We start from the raw sequence: 12,960 nt of genomic DNA on the forward strand, positions 1-12,960 counted from the left end.
TTATTTTGAATGCGTAATGCCTGAGCACTCATTCACGATTCAACTACATTTCCCATAATGCCTGCACAAGCCGCTAATGGGAGTTCAGCGCGCGGGCTTTGAAAGAAAATGGCGGAGCTTCAAAATGAAGTGACTGAAGGGTTCGTAATTTTTTGGTTTGTCTTCGCTTTTTAGGCGCAGCACATCATTGACAGCTATTCTGCTCGGATGAAAAAAGAGAGAGCGTTCAAACGTATCAACTGGATCTACTCCTGCAGATTTGTTTGCCCAACTAGGGTGTCGCTGAACGTAGATAACCCGGGCCTGAAGTTAGCTTGTTATTCTCCAGCTTCATGTTCAGGTTTTTCCGTTCCACCTTAAATGGTGCAGCGTTTACATTCTGGCGCGTCAGAGTGTAACGAAAAATTGTGCCATTTAAGGTGGAACGGAAAAATTCGAACAAGAAGCTGGCGACTGGAAATCTGACTTCAGGTTTGTGATGACATATGCGAGATAGCAGGCCGTTTAATCCGGTTTAAATTAAAGTAGCTGCTTTTAGAAAGATGCTAGTTGTCATTTCTGTGCTTGCTGACACTTTTAAGCACAAGAATTAATACCTTTGTCCATTTCACAGGTGTGAGGGTGACGAGATGCATTCTACGGTAAGCAATTCCAGCACTATTAGTGAATCTAGCTATCTGTGAATGTGTTCAGTCATACAGTTAAAGGGAAACTCCGCCAATAGTTGAAAAATGTATTAAATGGTTGATGTGTAAACAAAGGCATTTAGAGTGGTTTGGTGTGAAATGCTGCATTCTAGAGAAACTTGCCAAGTCAGACTTGTTTACAGTGGTGGGACCCAGACGTCTGAAGAGTTTAATGCTTCTGAAAGCGCCTTCACAGAAAGCTATTACTAACACATTGTTTCATGATCCATTAATGGATGAGTAAATGCAGGGTGCTTTAAAGCAAAATAGTCCCCAAAGAGAACTTGCATTGTGACCCCTGGTTCCTATCACTGCCACTGTAAAGAAATCAGAATCTAAGTTTGTCTCCAGTTATCTGCTTTAACTACATCAGCCCACTCCAGATGACTCTGTTTACATCTCAAGGACTGAATTAATCAGATTATTTTAACTATTGGAGAGATTCCCTTTAATTGCCTAGTAATGTTAGCCGTCGGTCAAAGCTACTGGACTTGATTTCACTATCAATTCCTGTGAAGGAAGTCATTTCAGGATCTATAAAAATATTGCAAATGTATTTTCAGGAACTGCTTGTCGAAAGCTAGAACGCTGGTTAGCTGGGGAGGTTACTTTAGCATTAACAACTTATCCATTGTGTTCAGAGCTGTTCTCTTGCATTATAAGGAATACTTGGTCAGCTGATTTGTGTTTTAAAGTATGACAAATAAAATTATTTGAACTCCACAGAAACCAATTTTAGTTCATCTGAGGAACTGAAAGGTTTATTCTGAAGCTGTACTTCACCGCTTCTCTAGGAAATGTTAGCTTGGTTAAATATGACTTGCCAAATTATTAAAGAGGAATTTCACAGATGTATATGATTTCTGTATAAGTAAGATGAAAGCGCAATCATTCAGAGTGGTTTGATGTGAAATGTACTGTTCTAGGAGTCAAAAGTGTTCGTAATAGTGGTGATAGGATCCAGATTTTTAAAGCATTTGATAATTACCCTAAAGGTACCTCACAAAACGTTGTTGCATTACATGTCTGATGCCTGAGACATTGTATTACAGTAGTTTTGATTTAAGGTTTTGACCTAAAACAACTTTATTGAATGCCATGACATGCATGCTGGGTGTTTTCTGAAAAAGTAGCACCCAAAGAAAAGTTATTTTTAAGTTGTGTGTGTGTGTGTGTGTGTGTGGATAGATAGATAGATAGATAGATAGATAGATAGATAGATAGATTAGTTAACTGGTCATTTTGGATAGCAAGCAAAATGGCTATATTTACATTAGACATGGCGACATCTGGTTCAGTGTCACCCCTAGAAAGAAAAAAATAATAAGAGTCTGTACATTTTCTCTATAATGAAGAATTTCACATCAAAACACTCTAAATTACTTTCTTTGATGATTGAATTATGCAGATATTTCACAGGTGAGCTGTGCACTCGTAAGTGCACAGCTCACCTGTGGGGTGTAGTCAGCACTTTCCTGCCAGTCGCACACCTTGCTTCAGAGTCTTTTTCATTGATGTAGGTTACAGAGGAGGTTTCTCAAGGGAATAAAAGGCCGTTAGACAGGACTCCAAGCCCTGAACCTCCTCCAAAGTCTCCTCGCACTTCATCTCCCCAAACATTCATCCCACCTGTAGAAACAGAGAATCCACCAGATGGACAAAAGTCAAGCTGTGCTGAGGACAATGTTAAAGAGGCAGTGGCAGAAGATGTTGTCATTGATCTTAGCCCCCGCTCGCGTCGAAAATCTTGGAGGAGGTCAACTAGAGGCAGGAGATCACTCCCTGCCCTTCCTAGCGCCTCCCAGGGTGAGTCCTTTTGGTGTGCCTTTCTGCTGTTGTTCTTAGATATGCAGAGCATCTCATTGAAATGTAAAACAAACAGATATCCTGGAATTAGGGCTGTTTTTTGTCTTTGTGTCTTTAAAGACACTATCTCTGTCCTGATAATCAGTGTTCTTATCTTTTGTTTCTCATTGATCCCACATTTCAGCTCTGTGTAAATCAATCAGCAAAGATTTACGTGATGAGGAGAGGCTGGAAAAACTAATGGAAGATGCAATGCAGGTACTTAACACTGATAGTCAATAGATCTGTCATAAGTTTACATAACCACAGTTATTTCAGTCAGTTTCCACAGTTGTTAGATTTTGCAAACATACATTTATGTTAAACAGCAAATAGAATGTGGATTAAGGGCAAAATTTAGTTCATTCATTTACCCCTGGAACTATCAGGTTCATGTAGCTAGTAACTCAAGTAACTTTCTTTCAGGTTTACAGTTTGAGGTGCAAGTATTCAAATACTGAAATCACTAGTTGGGTATTTGTTAAATTTCATTATGAAAAGACAAAATGTAAATGCCAAACGAACAGGCCAACAACTCAGTGAAACACTTTGATTTTGCTCTTTTTTTCAAGCAAGTATTTTTACTCTGAAAGGTCATTACTGAGAAGGCAGAGATAGCAAGGCTTTTTATTAACTAGGCTAAGTGTTCTAACTGTTCTAGCTAATGTCCAGAAAGGCTAAGTTTAGAAAGGTTCTTGTAGGCTGCTTTTCCTTTCCTGCGGATAACCGAGTAGCCGTCATTACCTCTTATGGATAATTCAACATCAGTGTTAGTTAGTATGCAAATTTCTAGTAGCTAACAATTATTTCTTTCAACTTCTTTCATCAATTAACATTGTGCAAAATGTGGGCTTAAATCCTTACGGAAGAGGATCGTCTCAAGTAGATTTGCTTACTACTGTATTGTTTACTCCTTTTTTTTTCTGACACATTGTAATGTATGTTTGTCTGTTAAAATGGACAAAAGTACAAACAACTTCCAGGCTTGTGAAGGCTGGTACCATTGTTTTAAGCTATGCAACGTGCTTTGGTCTGCATAATTATAATGAACTGCTCAGAATCTACCTGACTTTTAAAGGTAGATTCTAACCTTTAATGGTAGACCTTTAAACCTCTATTGATTTCCTTCAGGATCAATAAAGTATCTGTCTGTCTATCTATCTATCTAGAGGAACATAGAACAGAATTTGTTTTGATTATTTGAAATCATAATTTTCATTAAATACTCCAGGGAAATGGTAGATTTAATTTATTTATGTTTCTTTTTCTCTCTAATTGCTTTTAATAAGGCATAAGTGATATTAAACTGTAATTGGGCTGCTATTAAAATAGTGGGGTACAGTGAACAAAAAAAAATTGTTAATTGCAGTTATTTGTATGACATTTAATCATTGGCTTTCATGATTGTTACTGACCTAATAGTCAGTAAATTCAGTTTTAAATCAGTGGGCTGTGCTTTTACCTTGCTTTTAGCTATTACCCCTTCCCTCTTTTCTTCTATGTAGCTTACAGTAAAGAGGCTACAAAACACTTTGTGTACTATCCCTGGTGCTGACACGGCGTTGCTTCAGACACAAGGTACTAGATTATTTATCTTTGAATAAATTACATTGGTATTTCATTTAAAGGGCCTGTAATGTGGACGGTTGAATTTTCTTTCACTTAGGGGACATAAGAGTCCACAGTCTGTAAACACAGTTAATGTTTCAAAATGTATTGTTCACTCTCCAGTCCATACAGTCCGAATTTGGAAACTGAGCTGCAAAAACAGCCTGTTTTGATTTAGTAATTTCTGTGATGTATTGACAACCAAATTATTGTTTATCAGTCTATTTGGCCTACACACACACACAAACGCATCTATGTATGTATGTATGTATGTATGTATTAAAGACACAATAATAAACAGTCTGTTTAAATATTAAGTGTAAATAAAAGCATCATGTATAAATTAATTCTGACTATTTTTTGTATGTAAAACCACAAACATTTAAAGTGGCCCTTTTTTTTTTGTAGTTGATTCCCTGCAGACAGAATGGAAAAGTCTGGCTGAAAACATTAGTCAGGAAAATCCACTTTTACTCTTCAGCGCTAACAGGTAATGATGATGTTTGTTAGCTGAGGTCACCTTTTTTTTCAACCCACTTTTGACGTCTGTCTTTGATTAAACTTCTCTCTGTTTGTCTGTAGTGATCCCGCCATTCAGAACATCATTGATCGAACGAAGGAGGCCATCAGCAGGTAGGCTTGTATTCTTAAGCTACTTATGTGAAACTTAACACATGACACTTCTTTCATTGCAAAATGAATATTATGCAAATGCTGTTTAAGGTTGCAGGCTGAGAGTTCATCTTGGGAGTCCTTGCTGAAGAAACATCGCAGTAAAGCAGAGGAATTGGCCAAGTGAGTACAACCACGTACACGAGTGCATTCTAACATCAAGATATTCTCACTTTAACATCCCACCTGAACACGGACTCTTAAAGGGTCCAAATCATGGAAAAACACATTTTCCTACGCTATTTTTTAATAAAACAGTTTAATGTAGCATGTAAATGTTACAGTTCCCTCCCCAGTCCCTCTAAGTGAAGCTACAAAACACCCTGTTTTCAATCCATTGGTTTCAAACGAACACATTTGCATATACCCACCTATGCAGCCTACAGCAGGAGTTTAGCACCGCTTGTTCACATTAAAGTTTAAAGGAATTGTTTCAGCCTGAACTGCTTTTTAATGAGACAAAATACAGGGCAGCTAATTAGAACAGAGCTTTACACACACACACACACACACACTCTCACACACACACTAGAATGAAGCTCATTATGTGTGTGTGTGTTTAGATTATATTATATATATTATATTATATTATGGAAAATGGTCATGTGAAAATTAATTAGGACTGTTTGTGGTACATAGTGTTAGAAGTAGACCTCAGAGTGAAAAAACATAATACAAAAAAAGAATGTAACAATAAACTGGTTTAGTTAGTTTAGTTAGGAAATAATCTAGTAATCACTGCTACTAATTGTGTACAGCTATAGGGTTAATAACTGAAAAATAAACCTGGAGTCCAAGTGGTTAAAACCTTTGATGTGCTTTAACTGTCTGTTTAATAAGTGTTCATCATCATCACCTGCAGGCAAGTGGAGCAGGCACAGGAGAGAGGCATGATGCTGGACCCATCCTGCCTCGCCCAGTCTTCTCAGAGCAAGCTTATCCTGAATAAACCAGATTACCGTGCAGTGCTGTGTAGACAGCAGAGAGTCCTCAATACAATGGAGCTGGTGGTGAGGATTCACTGTGTTGATCAGACTCTAATAACTTTGAAGGGGAACAGTTCTCACTCATATTTCTCTAGAATGGAATATTTAACATCAAACCACCCTGAATGACTGAGTTTACCATTTAATAACCAGGAAGTTGGGGAAAAAAAACTTTCATAGACCAAAAACATGCAGTTACAGTTGTTGTCCAGCAGGTTGTGCTGCAGTTGATCTTTTAGAAGCCACATTATTTTTCAATAATTTGTGTGCTGCTGTTCACAGTTGATGTGTTAAACCTATACTACCATTAAAAAGTTTCAAATCAATGTTTAAAAAAAAACACTTAATGAAAATACAATGGTTCTAATATGCTAGACCTGTGCAGCTGTTGGGAAGCTTAGATGTTGAGTGTGTCCAAAAAAATCTAAATGAGCTGTAAATGATTCTGAAATGAGCGAGAAAGCTGAAAAGCATGTAGAAAAAAAATAATTGAAATATTACATACAGTTATTATACTGAATACTTAATATGTCAAAAGTGGTGAGCACTTTGTTGTTTGTCTTTTCCTTTTGTGTGGTTCTGCCGTTGACCACCACCGCTGTCATTGTCAGTATTTCTACTTTGATGTCTAGTGATGATTGTTGACTCTGTACTATGTTTGTTGTTGGAAGCTCGGTGGGCATGTCCTGGGCTTTTTGAACATAGTTCTCATGGGGTTTTTTTTGCATTTGCTTGAGCAAATCTTAGGGCAGATAACCTCACGAATGACTAATATTACCATTTAATAATTTATCATTTGCAAAATGCATGTAATATCGAATATTGAACATGTAATATAGATTTTAGTGGCTGGTTCATAATATTTAAGCCTACACTATTAATTTATTGTTGTATGTATAATAACAATAATATGTTAAGTGGTTGGACACTAACAGTAATTACAGTAACAGTGTAGTTTTCTTCTTTTGCACAAAAAAGAGACTGAATACCCTGTTGCTCTGTTTTTGTTCACAGTTGGATTCCCAATTTATGATGGTAAAGGAACTCCTGTCCTTCCAAGAGCAGTCTCAGTTACTGGTGAAGGAGACCAGTGCCAGACTGGGTGAGGAATTGTTGTATCCCTCTGTTTGACCAAACAGAAGGAGAAATGTCTAGAATGTTAGAAAGTGGTGGTGGTGGTCATTAATTTAAGTCTGTTTGCACTTGTTTTTTACAGCTTGTAGTGCTGGATTCCAGGCTCTTCCGGCCTCTCCGGTGAGACAGCTCCTAAAGATGCCTCTGTCTACTACATCAGTCTAGTTCTACTGGTATGATGTCGTGCATGAGGCAGTATTTTTCAGAGGCTGTCCAAGATGTCAGTTTTAAAAATATAGTGTATGCGTTTCATGTTCATATAAACACTTCAATCTCTTTGTTCTGTGAAATATCCAACATGTAGCTTTTTTGTCAAATAGTTGTAAGGCTAATGCTGACAGACTTGTTTATCTGTTTAAATTGGACAGTGTCATTAACAGGCAATGACGCAATGACGTTATTAAATGCAGTGCTATGAATGGTGAATTTAAGTTATGCATGATTTAAATGGTTACAGTGTAATAAAAATAAAAACAGAGTGGTTTGAGGTCAGATGAGCTGTTCTGGAGAAACTCGCCATGTCAGAATTGTTCACAGTGGTGGTGACAGGAACCAAACGTCTGTAGCGTTTAAATGTCACTAAAAGGTCCTTTCCAGAAAGATTTTTGCATGAAGTGGAGATGGATATGCTGCCTGATGCCTGAGATGTTGTTTTATGATAGGTTTGAGAGACAGTTTTGACCTTTTGTCTTTAGGCACTGTACATATTTAACACCACTTAACATTAAAAACTTAAACGATATGTATGTTCACTGGGTCATTTTGGATGGTAAGTAAAATTGCTTTGTGTTGTAAATATAGCTAGGTTTCTGTCGCCACCACTGTAAAGAAATCTGAGCAGTTAGGTTTCTAAGCAATGTATAATTTCACCATTGAGCCACTCTAAATGGCATTGTTTACTTTTTTCTTTTTCTTTTTTTTTTTTTAGACCTCAATCCTTCAATTATGTAGAAATGGAAATTCCCCTTTAGATAGACTGCTGAACACTAGATGGCAGTGTTGTTAATCGTTCATAGTAAAACGTAAGCGTGCTGATATGTACTTATTTGTGCCTTTTTCCTTTTTATTTATTTCTTTTTTTTTTTTTTTTTAATATCAGAAGTTTAATTTGGTAAAAAAAACGTGTGTAGATGTGAGAGAACTAGAGATCAAAATATGGACAAGCATTCTTTTTTTTAAAGTAATACAATTAAAAACAACTTTTTCTTTTATCATAAATAGGCTTTCTGCTTTTAATGTTTTTCTGAACACTGGACTGTTTAAAATTATTATCTGTCTTATTAGACAGAATAAGCCTAGTACTAGACTAAAAAGGATTTTCATTTAAGAACCACCTTTGGAAACATAATTTGACTCAAGTCTAAGATTAATCCTTGTCCGTGGTCCTTTCACTCTGTATACGTATAATGAATTGAACTATTAATCCTCTTCATTGACCTGTTTCCAGCTGTCCTGTTTAATGCTGCTTCCTAAAGATATAAATAAACTAGTCTTATTTCTTCACTTGCTGTAGAGAAAACCTTGGTGCATCTTCGGTAGCAGAAGAAGCCTGCAATCCGATCTTTATTTCCCCATTTTAATGAAGACTGTGCTGTAGTGCTCCGTGTTCTCTCCGCCCATTTGTATCTCATGACCATTCTTTGGGCCTTATCCCCCTCCCCCACTCCAAGCACACCACCCCCTCTCTTCTCCTCTCCGTAATGCCGGGCCACTGAGGCAGAACGAAGCACTGACATTGTGCCAGTGATTCACACTCTGGCTTTTCATTCACATCTTCTCTCATGCTCTCTCTCCTTCTTGCTTTGCATCACCTCTGCTGATCTGGCTGCTAAGTATCGAGTTACAGCTGACAACTTGAGGTGTTTACTTCTCCTCTAAAACTACAGAACTCCAAGCAGAACGCTACAGAGGAGAAACCCGCAGCATTAGTAGAAGTTAAGTGAGTGCAACAAGCTTGGCGTCTGGCTGATATAGCAAAGTATGTACAACAAAGGATATTACAGTCTAATAATGAAAACTGGATTTTTTTCACTCACATAATATGAAATAATAGTTCAATGTGTGACGTAAACATTGTTAAAGTTTCCAAATGTACCGTTTGCTCCCCAGTCCATACACTCATGTGGACATATATGGTAAACTGTCTCTGTATATGTAAACTAAGCTGAAAAACTTGGTCATGAAGACCAAGAAGGTCATGAAGACCAGTGTGTTTACATATATCCACCTATTCAGCCTACAGTAATTTGGCCCTGCCCATTCACACTGAAGTTATAAGGAGTGTTTCAGTCTGGTCTGCTTTTTGAAAGGCGCAGAACAGGGCAGCCAGTTATTTACATGTGTCAGTCTTAAAGGCACAGTATCAATAACAGCCTTTTTAAATCTAAGGCATAAAAAGATGGAAAGTAAATGTAAATTCATGTACAAATGACTGGTTTCTGTGCAAAAACCCACACAAACTTATAGAAGTGGAATAAAAGACTACAGAAGGAAACCTGAGGTTTTTGAACAGTTAAATGGGAATTCTAACTTTTATACATTTCTGCATAATTAAATTGTTGAGATACAAAGTCACTCAGAGTGGTATGATGTGAAACTCCTTTTTAGAGAAACTTACCAAGCCAGAATCGTTCCTCTGGTGGTGATGGGGACCAGACGTCCAAAGCATTTAAAAGGCCTGTATCTTTAAAAAAAAAAAAAACATCTTTCGGCTTTGTTGAAATAAGACTTGAATGAGCCACAATGCAGGGCAACCAATCAGAATGGAGATCATTTACATATATCAACCTTAAAGCCACAGTAATGTTTTTAAGGAATGAAAAGACGTTATTTTAGCACACCTTTGAAATGCCTGAAACTTATTTTATAAAACACATTCATGATAAGTAGATACATGCAGGCTGTTATGAGGCAAATAGTTCTCAATGAAATTACATTTTTTTTCTAGTTTTACCAGTCATTATCGGCATATCATTACATATAAAAATTCACACACTTCTAGGTTCTCTGGTCATTTTGGATAGTAAATAAAATGTCTTTGTATTGTAGACATCCCTGGTTCCTGTCACCTTCACTGCAAAAATAGTTGGCAAGTTTCTCTACAATGAACAGTTTTACAGCAAACCACTGTGAATAACTGCTGACATGTCATCCATTAAATCATGCAGGGATTTTGACCATAGTTAATGGAATTCTCCTTTAACAAATGTGTGCTCTAATGCAGGTTAATGCAACTTATAAGTGTGCACATGCATCCTATACATGTGTGGTGCTCTAGCAAAAATGATGTCATATTAACAGCAGCAGTGTAACTCATGCATTTCATCAGTTCAGCTCAGCACTGTTGTCGTCCGACGTCTCCCAGACTGTTGATGTGTTTTCCTCTTGTTGATGAGTTGATTAGTATTTTATATGCGTGGTGTGAGGTGGAGGAGGTGTTGGATAAAAGTGGGGTTAAGTCCCTGTGTTTGAGGCAAAGGCGGTGGTGGGGGGTGGGGGGTGTAGTGGTATACAGCTAGAAATCGATTCTTATTTAGATGAAAATGAGGCTGAGTGCTTGTGGGCTGAAAGTGCATCTGCCTCAGAAAGGGCTAAAGAGGACACCTATTCAGGCTGGGATTTAAAAAAGCACTTCTCAAAGAGACAGGTGGCTTTGACTTCCAGGGCTAATGGCAGATCAAAATCAAAGCCAAAACCACCTGCATGTGTTCCATATTTATTAACAGATTATTAATTAGTTATAATGAAGTATTTTCTGTCAATCCTGGAGGCAGAATATGTGAAAATGGTCAAATGTGACCGTGACAATTATGAATTGACACAATTCCACCATTCAGATACACGACAAAGTGCAGAAACAAAGCCAAACGGAATCAGTTGTGTGAATCCAATATTACTTAAAAGGGCAATAATTAACGAAATACTCCAGCATTTTTCAACTTACTGATTCTCTGCCACATACAGTACAGCGCTGAATTTAAAGACCACCTGTTAATGTTTGAAATTAAATACATGTTATTAATTTTTCGGTGTCGGGTATAAATTGAGAAAACATATTTAACAAAAAAAAAAAACAATACACAGATAACTCAACAACTGAATATAACCAGTACAAAATTAGCTACATACAGCAATTGTGAAATGTAAATCTGTAAACAAAGTGCCTACAAATGCACTTATGTTGATAGTAAAACACACAAAAAACAGTATTGTTAACAGGAATGATAAACATATTTACCTTAGATATCCAATTTTTTTGCCTATTGCAATGACATTTTTGTGTCACTAACATTTTTAGTCATGTTTTAGCAAAGCGCCCCAATAGTGATAAATATGAAGGTAATTAAGAAGAAAAAGGAAAGACTATAAGTAACTATTATTTAACCAACAAATCATCATATAGAAGGGTTGAAAAAAATTGCAGGGCAGGTTAGCGCTTTTTTATTTTTGTCAATACTGACTATAACTAAGCAGAACTGCAGTCTTTTTTGGATTTAATTAATTTATTTTTGTAACTGTAATTGACGGCTGTATGAGAATGTATATCTGACTGCTCTCAACTCAGTTATGTACTTTTTTTACTTACATAATTTCCAATAGCAGAGATGACCCGTACCCCATCCCCTGCTGAATTGGCACCAATGGAATATAACATGAACATGTTTTTTCTCTTTGCCTTTATTACAGCTTTCATTTTTTCCAGACTTGCTTTCAGTTTTAAAGAAGTCTGCAGGGATGTTTCTCCACATCTCCAAAGTTCAGTCTTAGAAGTTGGGTGTACTTTCTGTTTCTCATAAGCCGAGTCATCTCGGTTACAAATTTAGACTCATCTGTCCATAAAACCTCCACATCTCAGATGTCCAGGTTTGGTGTTTAAGTTCAAATGTTTTTGTTTCCTTTTCCTTTTCTCAGTAAAGACTTCAAGACAGCTGCACATCCTTTCAGACCCATAGCACTGAGTCGTCTTCTCACAGTTGAAGAATGGACAGAAACACCTGTTGATGTTTTCAGATCTGAAGCAGCTCGATTGTCTCCTCTCTCTCAGTGATGAAAGTTTTGTGCTGTTTATCTGATGGGGACAGTTCTGGTGTCTACCAGGTCTTGCATGATTGTTAGGAGTCTCGTTTTCTCTGTAGCTTTTAATCATTTTTTTGTCATTTAGTTCTGGAAACTTGTTCTTTGACTTTGCCAATCTTTACACAAGATGATTATCTTATATCTAACCTCAGAAATGTCTCCTTTAGCCATTTTGGATGCACATGGGAAAGAAATTTGCATGTTTTCCTGTAGTTAGTAAAATAAAACCTATTGACTCAAACCAGTCTTATGATAGAAGTCAATTAGATTTCTGTATTTCTATGTTATTAAGCACAGGAATACACACCTAAATGATATTGTCTGTTATAATCAACAGTGCAATACAAATCTGTTCCTCTCCTCTCTGAAGCCTGATCAAGTTATGTTAAAATATTGGACAGTTTGTAATACTAGATGCATCTTTTAGGGTCAGATAGTGAAAGATTAGGTAAACAGTGGCTGTTTCTCACGCCCTAAATTCATCTTGGGTGTATTTCGGCCATGCTGTGGTAATGAGTTGGGGTCATGGTTCGCGCTTCCCGTGCATCCTCGCTGCCTCTTCAGATTGATTAGTCACAGATTGTAGCCGAGAGATGTGCAGAGCGTCAGCATAAACTCTGGCTAGTTTTTGTCCCGTTCCCCTCCTCGAGCGCCGTGTTCCGGGCTGCCGCCGTTTCTTCCGCTCCCTCGTCCAACCATTTGTCTGAGAAGGCTGTCTTTCTTTTCAGAGTGATGAACTACCCCAGAACTGTGCGTGTTTGCAGAAAAAAAAACGGGGCACTGCTTATTTTTAATCTGTGCTGTCTGTGCACTCGCGATGATAACGGATCAGGGGGTTTTATTAGGTGGAGTTGTATACAAGCTCACCTGATGAAAAAGTCTTGCCATGTGTTTATCTGTGATGTGCGGAGAAATCAACAGCATATAATGGAGTTTATGTGGGCCAGACTGTT

General features: G+C 37.4%; 1 protein-coding gene across 1 annotated transcript; it reads left to right on the top strand.

Annotated features, from left to right (window-relative positions):
* Positions 1-81: 81 nt before the first annotated feature.
* Positions 82-9,665, top strand: LOC108429624 (DSN1 component of MIS12 kinetochore complex). Its single transcript, XM_017701490.2, has 11 exons — positions 82-140; positions 614-641; positions 2,207-2,492; positions 2,677-2,750; positions 4,037-4,109; positions 4,548-4,629; positions 4,722-4,772; positions 4,863-4,934; positions 5,674-5,821; positions 6,812-6,899; positions 7,014-9,665. Exons 1-11 carry the CDS (start codon positions 109-111, stop codon positions 7,094-7,096), a joined length of 1,017 nt encoding a protein of 338 aa, XP_017556979.1. The 5' UTR covers positions 82-108; the 3' UTR covers positions 7,097-9,665.
* Positions 9,666-12,960: the final 3,295 nt, after the last annotated feature.

This window comes from Pygocentrus nattereri, chromosome 1, assembly GCF_015220715.1.
Source record: "Pygocentrus nattereri isolate fPygNat1 chromosome 1, fPygNat1.pri, whole genome shotgun sequence".
Classification (NCBI taxonomy): domain Eukaryota; kingdom Metazoa; phylum Chordata; class Actinopteri; order Characiformes; family Serrasalmidae; genus Pygocentrus; species Pygocentrus nattereri.

Bases quoted from the DNA above. Each gene is read 5' to 3' on its own strand.
- LOC108429624 (XM_017701490.2), top strand. From the start codon at position 109: ATGGCGGAGCTTCAAAATGAAGTGACTGAAGG. The intron at 4,110-4,547 runs GTACTAGATTAT...TTTTTTTTGTAG, and splicing joins GGCGTTGCTTCAGACACAAG to TTGATTCCCTGCAGACAGAA. The intron at 4,935-5,673 runs GTGAGTACAACC...CATCACCTGCAG, and splicing joins AAAGCAGAGGAATTGGCCAA to GCAAGTGGAGCAGGCACAGG.